Below are 21,620 nucleotides of genomic sequence, written 5' to 3'. Positions count from 1 at the left end.
TTGTTACATACAAATATACAGTAGAGAAGAGGCGAAGTCTAGCAAAAGCTTCTCCATTTAACTTCTTAAATGTTTAAATTGAAAACTAAATAGGAAGTTATAAATACATTGATAAATTAAATATAGTATAATAGATAAATATAATAGCAATATGGAACAATAGAAAGTTTAAAGTATTTAATTGAATGTGATTTTACTGAATCGAGTATACTATTAAAAATTACAACAGCGTTTTACGAAAATGATCTGCGGAACAAAGATAAACGATATCGTGACAAAAAGTACTTGAAACTACTGTCAATTTTTGGCCAGTTAAGTTGCTGGATTTTGGGGGAAATCCTATCAAATTTACGCAAGCCGAAAATGAATCTGCAACAGCTGTTTTGAACTTTTTGTAATCTATATTTATTAATACTATCAAGAAATGAGGACTAAACCATAGTTCATAATCGAAAGGACAAGTGATTGAGTTTCCGTGAACTGAAATTAAGGACAGTTCTATGCCTGTATAAAGGGCCCAAAACCAAATAGGACTTTTTCACCAACAAAGATACATATTCCACGTATCTAAGTCTACAATCAAATATAACACCAAGGTTTTTATTACAATTCACAGTTTTCAAACGTTTACCGTTAATTAATAAATTCATTTACAAAGACGCACTTGCATCAAGGAGCAAAATAGAAATAAGTTTTTTATTTTCTTTCTGTCGTTTTGAAAATAAATAATTATTTTTCGGCCATATTTGCGGCGGAATGTCTCCCTAATGATGGCTTTTAACCAAACCCTTATATGGTTGATGGTAACTGAGGCGTTTACGCCGAATGGAAATTTGGCTAGTTCCATAAGCGGCAATGCTATAGCGACTTAAACTATTTTTATAGTTGCGACGTTGCCGCATCTTCGATCTGCTAATACTTTATGATTGTTTTTGAATAATACTTTAATTTACTTCAGCGGTTTTCTAGATTATATTTTTTAATTTTTACGACCAATAGTTTTAATTAATTTTTTTTAATTACTTTGATACTGAAGCAAGGAGAAAGCAAGAATTTTTTGGCATAGCTTAACATAGAACATAGAAGGTATCGAACAGAATTTCCTTAAATCGAAATTAGCTCTGCATTATACAGGGTTGGTCAAAACTAGTGATTTACACACCGTATACAAAAATAGTGAAAAGTGCATTTTTAAAAGTGGAACACGTCGTGTATTATCATAGGAAAAAATTAAATTCCAAAGCAAGTTTCTCTGAAAACCGCATAATCTTTTAAGTAATACTATAAGGATTCAATTAAACTCCGAAGTTGATGTCACAAAAATTATTATTTGTAAAATGTTACACGTGTTTTCGCCCATACGGGCATCATCAGACATATAAAGACGTCAATTCAAACGCACAAGGACCGAAATTGGATAAACTTTTATGCGGCCGACTATACTAAATTTGGTGGTAAATGATTTTCTCTTCACTAGGTGGGGTACCGGCTCACAGCACTGAAGTTGGGGACGTGGGATTGGCCAGCAAGATCGCCCGATCTCAAGATTTTTAGCTGGCTTTCTTTCAGAAACGAAAAGACTTAGGTATAGGGACACGATATATCATTCGAAAAGGAATTTAATTTGCTCTTAGAATATGTCATGACGTACAGGGCGTTAAATTATAAAAATGCACTATTTACCATTTTTTTATCTCGTAGGCAAATCCTTATGTTTGATAAAGCCGTGAAACACCCTATATATCGAACTACCCTTCATTTTAAAAAAGGAATCACCCTCTTAAGTTTTTCGCATTTGTTTTGACACATCCTGTCTGTGGAAAGCTCTTTTAAAATCGATTCAAAGATTGACTTTTTTTTGAATTTCCTAAAATTTCTATAAATCATTATATTTCTTCAATTTTTAATCATTTCAGCAAGTCCGCAGTAAGCCCTGCACAGGAATATTTCGTTATTTCTGTATATCATTCCAGTGGCGTCCCTTAATAAAAAGTGTAGTGGCAACAGTGCGGGGATGGCGGCACTTGTGAGAATGCCGGAAAGAGAGACTGCCCTTTGTGTTAGTATAAATTCAAAGTGTGAAAATAAATGCCGTTGTCAAAACCGTCTTCTCACTTGTTTTGGCGAACCCAGATCCCTGATCCACTTCTGCCTGTCTCTAGTTGAAACTATCACTACAGAAACAAATTATGATTGGTGGGTGATGTGGGCAATTTCGTGGGGATCTACACTTGAATAATAATATACGCCGGGAAACATAAATAGCATAATTTTGCCTTTTCTGATATTTATTGAAATTTCTATAAAATTTCCTGACAATTTTTTTTATCTCAACCGTTCCCATTTCAAGATAACCGAAACCTTACTGCGTAAATTATTTCCGTCAAATCGTACGAAGCCGTAATACAGAGATTATCGTGTATAACATACAAATTACAATGTGATATCAGTTTGCTATCGCACATCCGTATGAACAACTTTGTTGTTCAAAGTTTGCGGAGATCGTCATTTTTTTATTTTTTATTTCAACATACTTAACTGTCTGTTAAGATCCAGAAGAAACATTTTTTTTCTAGCTGTATGTATTATTCCCACACATTTCAGCTTTTATTTTAGTATATTTTTTAAAAGTCGAAAAAATATTCGTCCTGCACTGAGTGTAATCAGCAATCATGTCACGAACGATGAATCGAGATGACTTCGCCACATTAAATACCGATATTTAATAACAACATGCACGGTGGATGCGAAAAGTTCAATTTACTTAGTCTATGCACGCGAAAGCACTGAATGAAAATGGTCACCATTTTATTTACATTTGAAGGGCGCCAGGTGAAAACAACGAATCTCCTTGCAACAAATTTGTGACATAATTGAACTTTTTGTTTCAAGGTAATAAAGTTTGTTTAAATTTTTCTAGATGTCTTTTTAATATTTATTATCTCTTAACTTGCAATTCGTGTAATAATAAGGTACTGCTGTACATTTTTTTGTAATTTTTTCTTCCGCGCTTATATTTTGGAGGAACACCAGACTTTTTCAAACTTTACTTTTCAAAAACCAATGTTTTTTTTGGACATACTTATGTTTGGGAAATAACGGAAACCTGTTTGAATACTTGCTGTAAATTAAATAAAAAATGAGTAAATTTCTTTGATAAATTGCATAGTTAATTGCAATTTCATCATGCAGTACCAATAGCACCAATGAGGAAGTGTTATCCGTATTGCCCGTTTTTCCCGAATATCCCAGCAGGCTATGGAAATTTTTGAAGTTTTTAGACCGCATGTGAATAAACTTCAAAGAGCACAACCTTTTCCTAATTCAACCAAAGCTGTATCTCCAGCGGGTACTGAGATTCCCAGGTTCCGTATCTTTGATTCTTGTATAATAATCTATATATAGACCAAGTTTTAACATGTCGTTTAGTAATTTTGTGACTTAAAAATCGGGAAAGGCCAATGGGTAAAATGGTGTAAAAATAAGAGTAAAAACTACAAACTTGTTAAAATAGTATTAAAGATTGAAAAAGCCTGGTTGAATCAATGGCACTTGTATTTACAACTTACACCAGATGGTGAATCGTACCGCGGGAACAAACAACACATTCTTCTCTACATGTTTGACGAATATGGTCCAAATTTGTTATTTTCTAGGAAATCAGCGTAGAAACAGAAATGTTACTCTGTAACTGACAATTCGTTCGCCATGGTTCCTACAAAATACTATCCACCCTTAGATACTACCTATTAAAATTGGACTACGGGACCAGCCACCGACTTGAAATTTATCAGGAGGGTGTGTAGCTTGACGACCAAAGATGTCGGTTAGGTTAGGTGAGAGGTGGCCATGTCGAGAGCTAAATTTTCCTATTTGTCCGTTTACCGTGGTTTTTACATTGCCTTCTATTTCTTTTGAAATAATTACCAACGAGAACTCTTGAAGTAGAAGAAGAAGGAGTTCATCCCGAAGAACATGGTGTTGGTGGTATTTCCCACCCATTTTGATCCAGATTTGGTATAATGTAAGGAACGCGGTCCTAAGTTAGTGTAAAATTTGCTTCGAAAATAGTGAATTCTGGCACAATTTCTTCATTAATAATTATGATTAATAATGTATAACAACAATGATTAAGAATGCGTATTTTTTCTGCCCCCCTCAAAGGTACAAAATAGGATAAAGAAGGGAAAGAAAGATTTGTAAATAACATTTTTATTTTTGTTAGTTTTAATGCTTTTAAATTTGTTCTTTGCTAATTAAATTCGTGAAATTACGAATGTTCGTGATAATTGTTAATCCATTTTTAATTAATTATCTCTCTTCATTCCGGCTGAACTATTGACTATGGTGTACTCATGCGACAGTTTTATGTGGACAATTTCGTTCTGTACACTGGACATAAAAACTTCTCCACATTTTAAAAATATTTTTCAACCGAGTAATTCTTTAGCTTAGTTAAATCCACTTAAATCTGACTCTCTCAGGAGTGAGTTTTAATTTTAAATTTTTTAAAAAGGGGAGCTGGAGCTGTCTCTTGAGGGGGCTTAAAAGCACATTCCCAATGAATTGACCAACCCCACCAAGACATTCCGTATCGAATTCTAGATTCTACATTAGAGTTGTGAATTTATAGTAATTGTTTCTGGTTAAATATAGGTTTTAATTTTTTCAAGAGGAATGTTTCTGAACGAAGTTTTGGGGCTAAATGATGGCAGTGAAACTTGCTGACGTTTCGCCAATCATCCTGTTGGCTTCTTCAGAGCTTGACTGAAACTGGCTAGTATTTTACTCTGTACCTGCTTATATGTTCTTTGAGGGGGGCGGAGCTAAATGAGCAGCATGAACACTCGGATGACCAATTCCCATATTAGTGACATTGGGGACAGCTAGAGAACTGAGTCGTGGTTAAGATTGTTTGGTTGCTTATAGATTTCTATAGACTCTCGGATTTTTGGTTGGTAGAAGAACTGATTACATGCAAGAATTTTAGTTTTATCAAATAGAATTTTGTGTCCGGTATCATGACTGTGTTCGGCAACAGCTGATGAGTGTATTTGTCTTAGTCGTAAGGCTCTTTCGTGTTCCTTGAGTCTAGTTGATATTTTTCGTCCGGTCTCTCCAATGTATTCCTTGCCGCATATGCATGGAATGCTGTAAACTCCTGGCTTCTCAAATGGAATTTTGTCTTTGACGGACCGAAGGTGTTGAGAGATTTTTGGACAAGTGGTAAATCTGGTTTTGACGTTATGCTTTTGATATGTGGTCAGTAATGTTTTGAATGTAAGGAAGGACTACAGTGGCAAGTGTAGGATTGCTTTCGACCTCATTGCTATGCTATTGCTCATGGAACGCTTAATATCTTTAACGTGGAAATTATTAGAGAGAAGAGCAGAGGTAAGGTGTTTTAATTGTGTTTTCAGTGACTCTTGCTGAGATAGTTTTACAAGAGAGTTGATAACCGATGATTTTTGGGAAGGGTGGTGATGTGCCCATGCATTAAGGTATCGGTCTGTGTGCGTAGGATTTCTGTGAACACAATGACCCAATGTTAGGTCTGATTTTCTATTGATAAGAATATCTAAGAATGGAAGGTTATTATTACTTTCTAACTCAATGGTAAAACGAATGTTAGGGTGTATAGAGTTTAAATGTCTAAGAAAATCGACTTAGGTTTCTTGACCATTGATACGCCCCCGTGATCAACACAGTTAAAGGGCCACACCACCAACCACCACCACCTAAACAATTTTTGCAGGTTCTTCCTCTGTACACGGACAGAAGGTAAGGGTTGTACCGCAGGTTTCATTCTTAGACAAATTAGTTCTTTCATTTGGTATATTACTGACTTTTTGTAATATTTCTTTAGAGATGTTGTTATTGTTTTTTAGATATATATTTGTTTTCTTTTCATTTATTTCATGTAAGTCGGAAACAACGTTGCAAGTATTTTTTTATTATATTATCGGAATTAAACATTTTGTTTTGGTAGAAGGATAATTTTCTCTTGCAACGCCAGTTTCACCGTTACAAAAAAAATTTGTTCCAGACAAGCATTTTTCTTGGATTGCAATATAACTGAAATATTGTTGAGAGTTAAGAGATGACATAATCGCGTTTTGATTCTTTATAGACTGGTTTTAGTTGTTCTTTTTGTTGAAGAGTAATCTTTTTTTAGGGGAAAGAAAGATAGTAAAATATTATTCATTTTTTTACGTTCCAGGTGCAGCATAGTTAGCCCAAAACTCATATGAATGTTACAGACTTCATTTTCGAGAGAAGTCGAATTTCTGAGCTACAGGGTGATTTTTAAAAACGTACTTTTCTAAAAAAAGCCCTTTGTGAAGATAGAGTTTTTTATTCAAAACGTCTTTTGAAGATTTTTTGATGGCAAATATACCTGTTTCACAGATTTTGTCTTAAAGCCTTTAGTTCATGAGATATAATACCCCAATTTAAAAAAATAATTCTAATAAAATTTCCCGTCAACTACTAGAAGGGAATTGGAAGATGCACTTGTTATGTGCAGAAGTGTTGCGTAGTATAATTAATAACAATTTTAAATAAAAAATTGCTTTTAGTAATTTTCTTTCCGTTTATTGTTTTAGGGTTGGTAATTATTGTAAACTAGAAGTTGTGTCGTAGCTAATTTGATTTTGTATGAAAAAAAAAAAAACAATAAAATTTGCGCCTACTATGATAAATATCAAAAATTGCAAATATATTTTAAACTATTTAATGAAAATAGGTGTATGGCACATCGTTCGACAGGAAATTTTATTAGGAAACTGATTTTTTAGAAAAATTGGGGGTATCCCATTTAAAGAAATATAACTTTGTGTGATATCTCGGGAACTAATCGCTCTAAGACAAAACGGGTAAAATAGAGAGATTCCCGCTTAAAAAAACTTAAGAAAGTTATAGAGGGCCTTTAAAATCGTACATTTTTAGAATCACCCTGTAGCTGAAAAACGCCTTGAAATACCGCGACGCGGTTTTCAGTTTTTGAGACCTCTTGAAAATCGAGCCCGTAACATACATATTAGTTTTGGGCTAACTATGATGCAAATGCTTAAAGCCATAGAGGCCACTCGAATTTGGAACACCTTACACTGCATTTATCTCTATACCTAAATTTTATAGCCACAATGTGTATAGACAATGAATTGAAAGTTCTAGCATATTTTAAAGCCTATTCTCATCAGAAGTGCAGAAAAAATTGTTTAAAAAAATATGAATTAACAGGTACTTCTAATCTGCGTACTGTTGCAAAAATATTGTCGCACGTCACTGATAAATGCACTAGCAAAAGTTCTATAAATACTGCACTTTACCATAAACAACTATTCATTTGAACAAGTTTACGAGCGACTATTGCAACAAATACGATTGCAATGTTGTTGACTTTGTTTGCGATTGCGGCGCCTGTGCTGGCGTACCTCTACGTAAAATGGAAGTACACTTATTGGAAAAGGAGGGGGGTGGTGCAACCGGAAGCGAAGTTTCCCTTCGGCAGCTTCAAAAGGGCGATTTTGAAGAAAATGACATTGGAGCAGAACGTTCGTTTATTTTATGAAGAATTGAAAGGCAGCCATAAGTACTGTGAGTAACTTGTGAGTTATTTATTGCGAAATTAGACTAAAAATCAGTAATCATTACACCGGGAGCTGCCCTATTTAATAGTAAACGCAATTATTCGTCTTATCTCAAACTGCAGCAGATTAAAATTCTAATCTTAAAGCTTTAGGGGGCCAACTGTCTTGTCTATAAAGTTTTTACTTTGCAAACTTCCACAAAAACGTAAAAAAAATTGTTTTCTATGTCTGTAAAATGCCTCATTACACACCGATCTAGCGTGCGTCAATTTTGACGTTTGTCAATTCTGACGGTCATGTAAGTGAATGCATTCGTGTTGTTTTGCGAAAATGTATCCAAAAACTAACGGTCATTCGTTTATTAAACACTCGCTCAGCAGCGCTCCGCTCGTGTCAAATAAACTCGTGAGTCAAATGACGTTTACCACACTTGTTGCATAATATACTATTGTCTCAAATGAAATTTCGCCTTTGATGGATGATGGTGACAGATTTTTGATCAAGTGGAAAATCTGATCATTGTACATTATACTTCTTAAGTACTTTTGATGTACGGTCAAAAATGTTTTGAATGAAGTGTGTGGGAATGATTTCAAATTCGTTTTCTTTGAGAGGTTGTTTGTGGGAGACATAAGATGTATAGGTTTAGGTTTAAACCATACGTCATACGTACCGGGTTGCCGGCTTAAAATGATCTTTAATTTTTGTACTATTTGAATTACATACAGGATGGTCAAATAATATATTTTAAAGGCGAATGCAACGATATATATAAATATCGTCAAGATTCGACATTGAAATATTTTTATGAAATGAAACCAATCTCAATTTTTTAAGTCAAACTTTCTGTATATTTTTCCATTTTCGGATAGCCCTTTCAAATTTGAATTTTTTTATTTGTCCGTAATATGGACTCAACTAACCTTAATTCTGAAAGTCTCTAATATTTTTTTAATGAAATTACTGTGTCTATAATCATTTATTTAAAATACTGTAAAAATTATAAATTGTAACACTTGCCACAAATTTTCAAAAATAAAATTTATAATTTTATATTAAATTTTGCACATGTCCATTTTGAATAATGCAAGTGTTAACTCGAAATTATTCCAAAAATTAGTTAGGCTTATTTTTGTATATTATATATTTTAAAGTGTCCCACAAAAAGAAGTCCAGTGGGTTTAAATCCGGACTCCTTGCTGTCTAGGTGGTGTCATTTTGCCCAATCCATTGTCTGAAATTTAACGATTCACTGATTATAGCATTTCGCTGACAAGGAGCGCCGTATTGTTTATAAATTAAAATTGGATGTTTTAATAATGCTGGCTCTAAAACTCTCTCCAAATACAACACTTTCACCGATCTTTTATTTGTCTCAAATTCAAAGTACAGTAAAAACTCCCTATAGCGTATGACGTATAACTCTGTATTACGAACAAAATTTGTTGTATTTGCATTAATCGGTACGTATAACAGCACACCATTATTTCAATAAGTTCTGATTTGCGAATAAGCGAAAAATTTTATCTCTAGATGGTAAAGTTGCTTTAACTCGGGAGATAGAAAAGATAGAAAAGAAAAGTGATGTGGGACGTCGATACGGACTTACACCGTCGACTGCATCCACGATTTGGAAGTGCAAAGAACAAATCATTCGGGCTGAAGCGGCAGACAGTTCTAGCAAAAAACTAAGATAGCCAAAATTTGAAGATTTGGATCGGGCAATGTTGCAGTGGTTCCAACAGCAACGTCCTAAAAATGTACTGGACCTATCGTAAAACTAACAGCAGAAAAGTTTGCTTAACAGCTTGGCATGGTCGATTTCAAGGCTTCGGAACGATGGTTGGGGAAGTTCGAACAAAGACATGGTATAAATTATATAAATTATGGACAGAGAGTGGCGAAGCCCGTGATGTCGATAGAAACGCCACGAACGATTGGCTGAAGAAGTCGTGTCCAAAACTAGTAATATTAGTAAAGCTTGGAAAGAGGTGACACCAGAAACAATTCAACATCATCATGCAGGACTTATTACCGAGACAGAATGCGAACAGGACTTGGAAGATGATCTTGTCAGAGGAAGCCATATTACAACAAGCAAGAAAGGGCGAGGAAGAGCACCAAGAGGAAGAAGTTGATTTGGGGCCTATATTCAGTTAAGCTGCTAGAGAAATGGTTTATGTATCATGGTGAAAATAAAAGCCAACTGATTATTTCGCTATATAGAGTTTCGACTGGTATCGAGAGAAATAACATTTTTCGAACCATCGCGTATTTGATAAAAATATTTCAATTTTGAATATTGTCTGACAAAAAGTATGATTTCCCAAAGACCTTTCCAGCATAACCTGAATTTCGTATTATTTTTTCAGTCGGGTTGTACCTTTTCTTTCAACCCATATGGGTCGTTACCGATTTGAATTTAATGAAACGGATTTTGCAACCGGACTTCCAATATTTTACCGACCACAATTTTTATCACCACGACAAGGAGATGCTGACCAACAACCTTTTCAATTTGGAGGGAGAACGTTGGAAAACGCTAAGGGCCAAGCTGACACCTACGTTCACTTCCGGAAAGATGAAGATGATGTACGGAATAATCTACGAGCTGAGTACAAAACTAGAATCGTTGGGTATGTTTTAAATAACAAAATCTTATTTTGTTAAAACTTTTTCAAGATGGCCGCGCTTTCGCTTATTCCATATTCTTTGCAGTTTGAGATATTTCTCGCCTGTTTGCTTGTCCGGACACCAAAGAATATATAGGGTGGTTCACGTAGACTGCCTATTTTTTTAATTTAATTAATTTAATTAATTAAGTTTTAATATTCTGAATTTCGCTATGAGTATATTTGATATGGACGTCGATGTATAGCCGTCGTCAATATCAGCTTTCTCGTTTTAAATGGACCACCCTATATATTGTCGCATTTTTGAATTTCAAATAAAATTCACAGTTTCTGAAATATTTGATATTTTCTGAAAAAAAAAAGGCAGTACTTTGTTAAAATGAAATTACTCAACATCGGTAAAAAACTTAAAATTTATAAAAAAAAACTATACTATACTACAGAACATATCCTGGAGTTATACAGGGTGTACCAAAAAAAAGGTTACTTTTTGTTAAGTTTGATTCATGATAAAAAAAATTTCAAATGGAACATCCCGTAATTTTTTATTTTGTTAAGTTCAAAATTAAATTCTGAGAAAAAAATATTAATATTACCATATACCCATTTTTCTTTCTTTATTTGCATGAATAGCTTACCAGTAAATCCTTGTTTGCATTGCGTATAAAATTTCGTGTGGAACCATAGAAACGCCATAATTTTTGTTTCTTCATTTCCAATAATGGGTTTAACATGATGTATGGGACAATCGGATATTCCATGAATAGCGTAAATTCTTTGTATTAGATTAAAGTTTTTTGCACTCATTGGTGGTAAATGTGGATATTTTAAGTTAAGCGAATAAAAGTTGTACCCCATGCAAAATTCTACGTGAATCACCTTGTCTAAAGACGACTTCTTCCGAAGGCTTGTCAAATATATATTTTTTTTCAATAATACAGTCGGGAATCCCTTCCCTTTGTTGTATGTTAAAATTTAAAAAATAAACAATATACAAGTTTCAATATCTGCTTCGCAAGTTGCACTCAATTAATTGCAACACAAATTAAAGATAATTTGACAAGCATTTTTCGAATTTTGGGAAAAGGCATCCTAAAGTTGAACCTAAGGTGGGTCTGGCGGATCTGATATTCAAGTTGCTAGTTACCTCTAGCAAGTACTTCCCAAGTTTGATCTCTTCATATTAATGATTTATATAAGATTAAATTGATTATAGTTTTGCATTTTCGATTTAGTTATATATATAAATAATCAAATCATATCACCATTAAGCAAACTTTATTGATAATTTTTATGGGAAACTGAACTTCCGAACCATTTCAAAGATATTCGAGATGGTATAAATTCTAGGGTAAAAAAATTGAGGTAGATCAAAAGAACATCAGATTATTCAAAATTATTTGAGTGACTTCATGTCTCAAAAATCATTGAATTTGTTCAAAATCCTTGACCTACCATATGATTTGCTTGATGTTAAGTTCAGATTTTCACGAAATTATATATTTTGACATGATAATTGTTTCGACAACACCGCGTCTTTATCAAATGTGGAACAGAATTCTTTTTCTATTAATGCATTTATTAATACTTCTTGAACAAAGAACTTTTTTTTTCTGAAATAGATAATAAACTATCTTAAAATTTACTAACTCAATGAATAAATAAGGATTCCAAGAGATATTTTATGTAGAGCATTAAATTTTCCATGAGAATAATTGAAAACATTTCACGATAATTATTTTTCAGTCAATAACAAACTTCAGAAGGAAAAGTTATTTTTCTTTAAATTATTCAATCTTTGAAATGATTCGATTTTTCGAAAAAGCTATAACTGCTCATACGTGGTAAGTACTTTCTAGAGGTAGTAGCAACTAGTTTTTGTATGTCAAATAAAAAAATAGAGGTTTCGTTGACCCCCTCCCCCAATCCAAATACCCGGTGAAGATCAAAAAGTGAGCGATTAATAAGATATTAAAATATTAAAATTTCAATAGGTCATTTTTTCTCTGTCAATTTAAATAAGACGAAAACATAACTTAAGCAAAAACGAGCACAAGCAAGTGTAAACCAAGTAAATAAGCAACATGTCAATTAGATTTTTCTTATAAAATCACATAACTAAAAAATTTATAGGTTGCTGCATTCGAAACAGGGAGATTGATCTCATTTCCGGGAAGTAATAGTCAATTGTTTTATTTTTCAACATGTAGCCATAATTTATTTATATTATTTTTTTGAGTTATCTCTTGGCTTTTAATTCTTGTAAACGTTTAACGTCGTTAAGTTGTATTGTTCGTGTTGGAGTGGTGTGATCACAAAAAAAAGTCAGCTTCTCCATTTTTCTTCACCAAAATGACGATGATTTATTGCAGTTGAAAATCATTTCGCCACCAAGAAACCCTTGGCGATAAGAGATGTCGTGGCGCGTTTCTCGACTGATGTCATAGCTAGCTGCGCTTTTGGTTTGCAAGCGAATTGCCTAACGGATCCGGAGGCGGCGTTTAGACAGTACGGGAGGAAAATATTCGAAGTCAGGCCGGTCAAGGCTTTGCTCGAACAGTTTGTCAATTGGAACCTTCTTGCTGCATTGGGATTTTCCTTCTTCCCTAAAGACACCACGAAGTTCTTCCTAGACGTCGTTAATGAAACAATCAATTATAGAGAGAAAAATAATATACGAAAGTAAGCAACATGAGTATTTTCAAAGTGGACAATTCTAATTCCAAATATAAAATAAAATTTTGGATTAGTGTATCATAGTATGCCATATAGCTACCAGAGATATATAAGCTCTGTTTATGCCGAAAATACAAGAACTTATGAAGCAACCATAGAAAAAAATTGAGAAGGTCACAAGAAGGGACAACCAACATGGCCGCTTACAGATGGTGACTAAGTTAATATGCCGCATTTTATGGCAGTGTTTTCTTAAAATATGTCCAGATCTCATCGAATGTGCGTGGAAATAGTATAGTAGAGCCAAAAGAATAAGAATGCTATTCCTTTCTGAGAGTTTTCGTCTCTATTTTGAAGCTTTTTGGTGGCCTAAAGGTAGAAAAGGCTTCAATATTGATGCGAACAGTCGCAAAGTTAAGTTTTCAAGTATTGAAAGCAGCTGCGGGGGTTGACGGAAGTCACCGACAAAAACTTTTAATACAAAATTTGTATTATCTTTCAGACTTGTAGAAGCAGACATCGCAAAGAAATAGTAGCAAGTTATTTATCTTTAAATCAAACACCCTATGCATCACCTGGATAAATATCTGTTTAGTTAATCAAAAATTTAAACTTAAATAATTGCAGAACATCTTATCCAAATATCAACACTCTATATATGTGTAAAAATGGGTCATAACAGAAAACATATAGTGTGCTCCAGTTAAAAATGAAAAACTTGCTATTATTTCTCAACTTTGCGATGCGAATTTGTTTTCTTTTACAAGTCTAAAAGATACTACTACAAAAATTATACAACTCTTGTATTTAAAGTTTTCTCGGAGACTTCCGTTAACCCCTGTAGGGGGGTACACGCTATTTCATCATCATCATTGGCGTGATTAACATCCTCAGTGATGTGTTGGCTTTCATTGTTGAGTTCCAACAGCTTATTGCTGCTTAAAGTAATAAGACACATGTATACAGATTTCAGATTGTATTCACATGTTCTTTTACCAATTCCCTCCAATTTCTATTTCTCTTGATTTGGGAGTATTTATGGTATATAAAATAGACTAAGATATTGATTGGATGAACCCACATGGTTATATAGGCCTTACCTTTACATTTTTGAAACAATATTAAAAAATGTCAAGATCGCATTAAAATAACCAGATGTCTTTAAGTTGAACATAGAATGACTGGTTCAAAATCCTCCTTCTCTCTTGGTCTTAACGGATTAGATCCACTAGGTGAGTTGCTTTTAGGAACGACTTTGTGCATCTCCTGCTCCAACTGAAGAACACAGGGAAATTAGATGACAATGGCGATATTACCAAAACGTCTCAGGGAATATTGACCTACGAGGACGTGGCATCTAGTATGTTCGTGTTTTACGTAGCAGGTTGGTGATATGAAGCAATAACCATCTACCTATCTCATATTTGATCTTAGGTTTCGAAACTTCTTCGACCACAACTTCGTTTTTGTTCTACGAGCTCGCCTGCAACCAAGATATTCAGGATAGATTAAGAGACGAAGTTAGGGAAGTGTTCGCGAAACACAAAGGCAAATTGACATACGAAGCCTTACAAGAAATGCATTACACTCAGAAATGCATCGATGGTTAGGATACCAACATCTGAATGACATCCATACCTCTAATATCTGTTTATTGCGTATAGAGACTTTAAGGTTGTATCCACCAGTGGCGATGCATTTCAGAAAATGTAGCAAGCGATATCGAGTACCGGATTCGGATCTGGTGATCAACAAAGGTGACGTGGCGATTCTGCCAGTATTTGCCATTCAGCGGGACTCCAACATATTCCCAAATCCAGAGAAATTTAATCCCGAAAACTTCAGCGACGAAGCGAGGTCTGGGAGGATTTCCAGCGCTTGGACTCCATTTGGGGATGGACCGCGACAATGCATCGGTTAGATAGCCGCTCCTAGTTCATTTTGGCACCATATCATCGAAAACCTTTATTTTGTAGGGATGAGATTCGGATACATGCAGATAAAAACATCCATAGCAGTGTTGCTGAGGAATTATAGATTCACTCTCCATGAGAGTACTCCAAAGAAATTGACCTTTGCTTGTAGTGCTCTCACGTTAACGCCGGTACAGGACATAGTGCTAAACATTTCGAAAGTTGATTGATAAACTCGGATAATAAAATGCTTGTATGATATAAAAAGTGTTAATATATGATGTAACACATGAACCTTTGAATAAATCAATACATACCGAGCCGATTAGTTTTGTTGTTGTTGCAGATAAGTCAAGGACTATTGGCGAAACATCAGCACTGAAAACTATGAAATTACAAACAAATACACATATCAAAAGGCAAAAACTAATTAAATTTGTTAACTGAACTAAATGATATGCCGCTTGACTTGACATAAGTCATTTTTTGATATAGTGTAAGTGCGTATATGGGACTCAGTAATTTGGAGCGATGTATCCAAGTGTAAACTTGAATGGTGCTTACCATGGTACCTTTGGTCCAATTAATATGAGCCAGACATTATGAAATATTTTTTGTTTTCTTTCATTACTGTAATTAAAATAACCAACGAATATTTCAGTTGTTTTCGTTAGAGTTATTTCAAAAAAATAAAAATTAATATATTTCATTCATTCATTTCATTCAATTCATATGTGTCTGGGCTCGTAGATCTTTGGCAATCACTAAAATTTGTTATACGCAGATCGAAGAAAACATTTGTCGGGACCTGATCGCAATCAGTATTTATCAAAATAAAATACTCTCACTTGAGAACATCGCCATGCCTCGGGCGGAGAAATGGAATGACCTTGTTTTACCGAAAGTCTCACACTTAAATAATTCACTCGGTGTGCAATTCATAAAATTAATGATGAGGTATTCACAAGCAAAATCGTTATTATTTAGTTATACGGTGAACTAAAATATGGAACATATTCTCCCTCGTAGAAAATATAGAGGATGCGTCAAAGAATAGATGACCATGTAGACAATTGTTACCAATAACACAGGGCAACAAAGATTTTGTGATCTAATAGAAAAATATATTTTTTTTGTTTCTCTCACTCCGAAAATGAAATATAGTATTTGGGATTCCCAAATATTCCAGATACGTCACCGCTTTCGAAAGCAAGTTATTCTTGACATTATCGGAAAACTAATCGAAAACATCTAAGATACAAACAGCAAAAAAATTCATCATTCGTTTTAGTCAATGCCTACTTTGAAAAAAATTGGCTTCTGTTTTCGCACAATGTTGCTGTCTTTAATTGTAATTATGTTATTCAACGCCTACTTTGAACTATTTTACTAGTCACGCGAAACAGTTCCACGAAAATTTCTCGAAAAGGACTACTATAGGTGAAATTTCAAACAAACAAAATTATTTTTTTTAAAAAAAGTGTAAGAAGTCATATTTCCATTAAAAATCTGCATACTAAGGTTCCAAAAAGTACCGTATCTAGCGCCGTCTACAATGTGCCACAGAATTATTCACGAAAATGGATTTCCCATGATAAAATCTCCGATTTTACAAATTTTGTGCAAAAAGCTCGACCAATTCAGAAATTATTTTAAAAAAATCATATCTGAAATTGCAACTTTGATATCTTGTCTGTGTATTCGGGAGATTAATATCAATTTTTGAGACATATTTTATGTATATGTATATACCAACTATAAAAAATAGTGAGTTTGCTATTTACTTCATTGACAACACAAGGGAGTTGCTGATGCAAAAGATGTATTTATAAGTATACGGTGTAGAAAAGATTTTAAATAGTATACAAAATACGTTGCAAAAACCAAAAAAAAAATCTGAAAACGGGAACGGATTTTTGGTAGTTTCTTCGTAATAAAAGTTAGACCCGCTAATTTTGGGACGCCCTGTATATTGTGTTTCATAAATCAACAATCAAAACAATAACAGGAGTAAACAGTGCGACACCTAACACTGTAACATCAACAACGTGAGTGCGTGAAAGCTTCTTTATTGATAAGAAACAAACGAAAACAAAATAATTTTGCTCGTGTGAACAGCGGCGCGCGCTGGCAAATTCATAGACAATAGATTCTTTCTAGAGTGCTTCTAGAGTAATACATCAATTATGTACCTTACGTAAATAATAAAAAAAGACAATTGAAATCATTTGTGAAGCAACTGCACTTAGAGACAAAAAATTTCAGTGAGATTAACGAAAATAGAGTACAATATTAAGTAAAAAATTATACTACGCAAAGTCTACAACAAGAATCAATTGATTTGTATTATGAAAATAAGAAAACAGCAACAAGGATTTAGAAAGTACACGAAGATGAAGCTGTATGCAATGAATATCGTTCAAAATAAAACTTCCTGTTCGAAGAAAATTTAGTAGATAATGGATTATTAGTTTTTAATTGTTTTTGAGAATGTGACCCACGTAATAGACTATCCCTTACCTAAGAAAAAAAGATTTAAGATCTACATAATACGACAGTCCATCAAAAGTTAGTTGAAGGTAATTGGTATTGGTATAGCAGTACGTAGCTAACAAGAAATAGTATATTATGCAACCAGTGCTATAAATGATAAGCGGTTGTTTATCAAGAAACCCATGTGCTAGCTAGATCGGAGTATAATTAGGTATTTTAAAAAACTGAGTAGAACATAGTATATTATGCAATAAGTGCGGTAAACGGTATTGGACTTACGAGTTCATTTGACACGAGCGGAGCGCAGCGGAGCGGGTTTTTAATAAGCAAGTGAGTTAAAAAGTTTACCGAACGTGTTGCATAATATACTTCTTCTACGACCGTCAGTTATTGGGTACGTTTTCGCAAAACAACACGAATATGTTCACTGACATGCCTGTCAGAAATGACAAACGTCAAAACTCGAAGCGTGAGAAATATCTCCGAAAACATCCGATTGCTCCCAAATCCGTGCGGTAAAATCCCGGAAATGTCCGAAGTGGCTGGGATTCATGGGGAACGAAACTGACGTGGTAAAGTGACGCTTTCCGCACGCTAGACGGGTGTGTAATTAGATATTTTACAGACGGTAGTACAAATATACGTATAGAATAACAAATAGTTGTTTGGTTGATCATGGTATCAAAAACAGCTGTTATAGATTTCGCTCAATTCAGGTTTTTTTTTTTTAAATTTAAGCAACAAATTATTCCTATTTTGTTCTTTAGATAATCGTGTACCTTGAAGTGACATTTATAATGGACTTTTTGTCTTTTTCCTCTCTACAGTCCGTTGGTTTTTGATTTTTTGTGTAAACATTGAGAGTATTAATTCGTGGGCATAGTAAACAAAAAGTGATCCCTATCTCGGAACACGAAGAATTCGCAAGTGCGAGGCAACAAAATTTATCGCATTCATAAAGGGTCGCGAACATTTCATGCAAGATAGAACTCTGATGACCATGTCGAGGAAGAAAAACATATAGCCCTCCCAATAAATGTATGTAAATTTGGAGTTCAGGTAGAAAAGACAACCAACGTCCGCGTTTATTGCCGATTTGTTGAAATAAGAAAATATACTGTTCAAGAGTTTCTAATGTTTCTAATAATCAATACCAATGAAATTTTGACGTAAAAAAATTGACGCACACCCCTGACTAAAAGTATCAAACCATATATAAATACCAGATGTTACTATAAAAATTCATTCAGTTTAAAAAGTTGTTCTGACACGTAAGACAGCAATGTTGTTGCTACTGTTTGCTTTAGCGGTGCCTGTGTTGTTGTATATATATGTAAAATGGAAATACTCGTACTGGGAAAGGAGGGGGGTGGTGCAACCTGAAGTCCACTTTCCTTTCGGCAGCTTTAGGAACACGATTCTGAGAAAAATGACTGGAGCAAAACGTTCAACTGTTTTACGAAAAATTTAAGGGCAGTCACAAATATTGTGAGTAGAATAATCATTCGGCCAGTTGAAAGATAAAAATTAAAAGCACAATTTCCATGAATGTTGAAAACATCGAGAGGCGAATTAAAATTTAAGCTGCTATCGCGACAGTTGAGTTAAATGAAACGGTTTTCTTATTCGAAATAATTTTTTTTCCGTTTCAGCATACACATTATGCTTATGCATATACCTTCCTTTAGAGTTTCAGTGCACATAAACCTTAAGCTCCGTGCATATTTCTATTATGCTTGAGTTTTAGATAGTTTTTATGTTTACTTTTAATGTTCACACAAGATTGTATATTACAGGGATATTCCATGTTGATATTGGAGACTGTAAAATATACAGCGTCGCTTAAAATGGCAAAAAAAATCTAGCTACGTTTTATTTTAAAGCGATGCCATTACGCATATACAGGGAGAAAAAGGAGAATGTACAATATTCAAATTTTGAATATTGAATTTTACCATTTTCAAAATCATCTTTAAAAATGCTTTTCAATAGACTTTTTTATTGCTATTCAATTGTAAAACTTATTTAAATAATGCGTGGACAAGAGAGAAGTCGATAAAATTGAAGTTGGAGGTTCGAGAAAAAAAACAGAAAAATTTTTATACAAACCTATAAAGTTTTTTATTCTTTCACGCACAGAAAATGAAGAAAATTCTCATAATTTTGTTGCAGGCCTAACATACACGTGTTTCTTCACAAAACTTCTGCACTAGCTTCTTTTAATTCACTACATTTCCGTAGGTCCTACTGTATATTTGATTTTTGAGGTCACCCCATACGAAGAAATCAAGGGGTATGATGCATTATCTTTTGTTACGATTTTTTGTACAATGTATACATGTCTCTCCGAATTTCAATTATCTCTCATCTCATTTGTTGCTTAACTTCACGAGCTAGCCGTAAATTTTCGTCTGCCCAGAATACAGCATTACTACGATTAAAGAGTCCACAATTAGTAAATCGGCACTCATCCGGCCAAAAGACTTTTAAGAAAAAGTTTGTAGTCCCGTAATTTTTCTGAATAAAGCACTGGCGCAGTGCTATTCTTCTAACGGTATCGTCAAAACAAAAGTTGACTTCGGCAGTGCGCAGCATAGTAGGCCTATTTTTTTTTGGCGTAATTTTAACATTTCAACTTCTATAATAAAGAAACTAATGTGCTCTTTCCAAAATTGACATTTTCTTATTTCACCCTTTATGTACGTAACGGTATCAATTTAAAATAAAACAAAGCTACTTTTCTTCGATTCAAGTGACGCTGTATCTGTTACAGTTTCCAATATCCCCATGTACTGGACACCCTGCATGCTCACTACCGAAAATTTTGGTTCTTGTTCTTTCATATTCATATATTTTTTTGTTAATTTCAGTCGGGCTCTACCTGTTCTTTCATTCAGACGTCTAAAATCTGTTTATTGCTTACAGAAACTTTGAGATTGTACCCACCAGTGCCTTTTCATTTTAGAAAATGTACCAAGCGATATAGAGTACCGGATTCTGATCTGGTGATTAATAAAGGAGATGTGGCGATCTTGCCAATATTTGCCATTCAACGCGACTCCAATATATACCCAAATCCGGAGGAATTTAATCCCGAAAACTTCAGGGACGATGCTAGAGCTGGGAGAATTTCCAGCGCGTGGACTCCATTTGGGGATGGACCGAGACAATGCATAGGTTGGCCCTTTTTTCAAACTTATTCTTAAAATGGCAAGAACCAACAACTTTATTTTTCAGGAATGAGATTCGGGATACATGCAGATAAAGACATCCATAGCAGCGTTGCTGAAGAATTTTAGATACACTCTCCATGAGAGCACCCCTTCGAAGATGTCCTTCGCGTGCAGCTCTCTCACTTTGACGCCAGCACAGGACATATTACTCAACGTTTCGAAGTTTGATTAATAAATTGTGATAATAAGAGGCTAATATTTGTGATATAAAAATATGTTACGATGACTTATTTAGATATTAAATAAATTACAAAACCGGGTAATCAATCAATGAGGACTAAGCTAACGATATACCGTTATTGCGATATAATCTAGTATTTAAATTTGAGTATTCCTGAGAGTCTAACTGCAGGCCTACCTCTCTTTGTAACCTTCAAAAAATAATTGAATAGCAGTAAGTTGGTAACTCCACGATCCACTCCACTATCGGCTATTAACCTAAAATTCCCAGCGGCAAACTGATATTGATGATTACGTTCCTGCTCTAAAAGTTTTGAATTGGATCCTTGGGAGTTGAAAAAAACATCCACCTTTCGAAAACAGTTCGCAAAAAACTTGAAGGTGGGTTATGAAGACAACTGTTCTTCAACAACTTTCGTAACTCCCCTTGTCGAAACTTTCAGATGCATGTAGCTTTTATAAACCAAATAAGCTGTGATCAGGAGGTTTACGCATATGGGTATAAGATAATACGGTAAAAATTGTTTTGTTACCGTTACTATACAGAATATCCTACATATATAGGTACACTTAAATAACGACAAGAAGGATGTTAGAGTAATATATTTTACTATACAAGAATTACAGGAAATATATCAAAACAATTCTTACTAGTACAAATACAAGAAATACCCCTTGATAATTAAAATGCCTTGTACAGAGTTGCGAAGAAGAGATGTTGCTTAGACTAGAACTATTTTCTCAGCCATTGCTTGACTGGGGAGTAAACTATGTCCTTGACTAGTAAGAATCACCTACCTACCTGTGTAAATAACTATTCAGTACAAGTTTTTGAGGTTTTTACATTTTAGGCTACAGCAGAGGTGGTAAACACTTGAAAAATTAGGCAGATAGGTTATC

General features: G+C 34.2%; 1 protein-coding gene across 1 annotated transcript in view; it reads left to right on the top strand.

Annotated features, from left to right (window-relative positions):
- Positions 1–15,134, top strand: part of LOC132707668 (uncharacterized) — a 43,113-nt gene extending 27,979 nt beyond the window's left edge. Inside the window, exons 15-21 of the mRNA XM_060679591.1 lie at positions 7,358–7,599; positions 9,965–10,228; positions 12,598–12,907; positions 14,149–14,285; positions 14,336–14,506; positions 14,566–14,817; positions 14,878–15,134. Of these exons, the coding sequence (XP_060535574.1) occupies positions 7,358–7,599; positions 9,965–10,228; positions 12,598–12,907; positions 14,149–14,285; positions 14,336–14,506; positions 14,566–14,817; positions 14,878–15,044 (1,543 nt within the window). The 3' untranslated portion in view covers positions 15,045–15,134. The remainder of the gene's footprint in view (positions 1–7,357; positions 7,600–9,964; positions 10,229–12,597; positions 12,908–14,148; positions 14,286–14,335; positions 14,507–14,565; positions 14,818–14,877) is intronic.
- The last annotated feature ends 6,486 nt before the right edge of the window (positions 15,135–21,620 follow it).

The sequence above is a fragment of the Cylas formicarius genome, unplaced genomic scaffold (assembly GCF_029955315.1).
Source record: "Cylas formicarius isolate icCylForm1 unplaced genomic scaffold, icCylForm1.1 PGA_scaffold_9__14_contigs__length_23061073, whole genome shotgun sequence".
In the NCBI taxonomy this organism is placed as follows: Eukaryota; Metazoa; Arthropoda; class Insecta; order Coleoptera; family Brentidae; genus Cylas; species Cylas formicarius.
The sequence above is the reverse complement of the archived record's forward strand: the minus strand, read 5'-3'. Positions and strand labels throughout refer to the sequence as shown.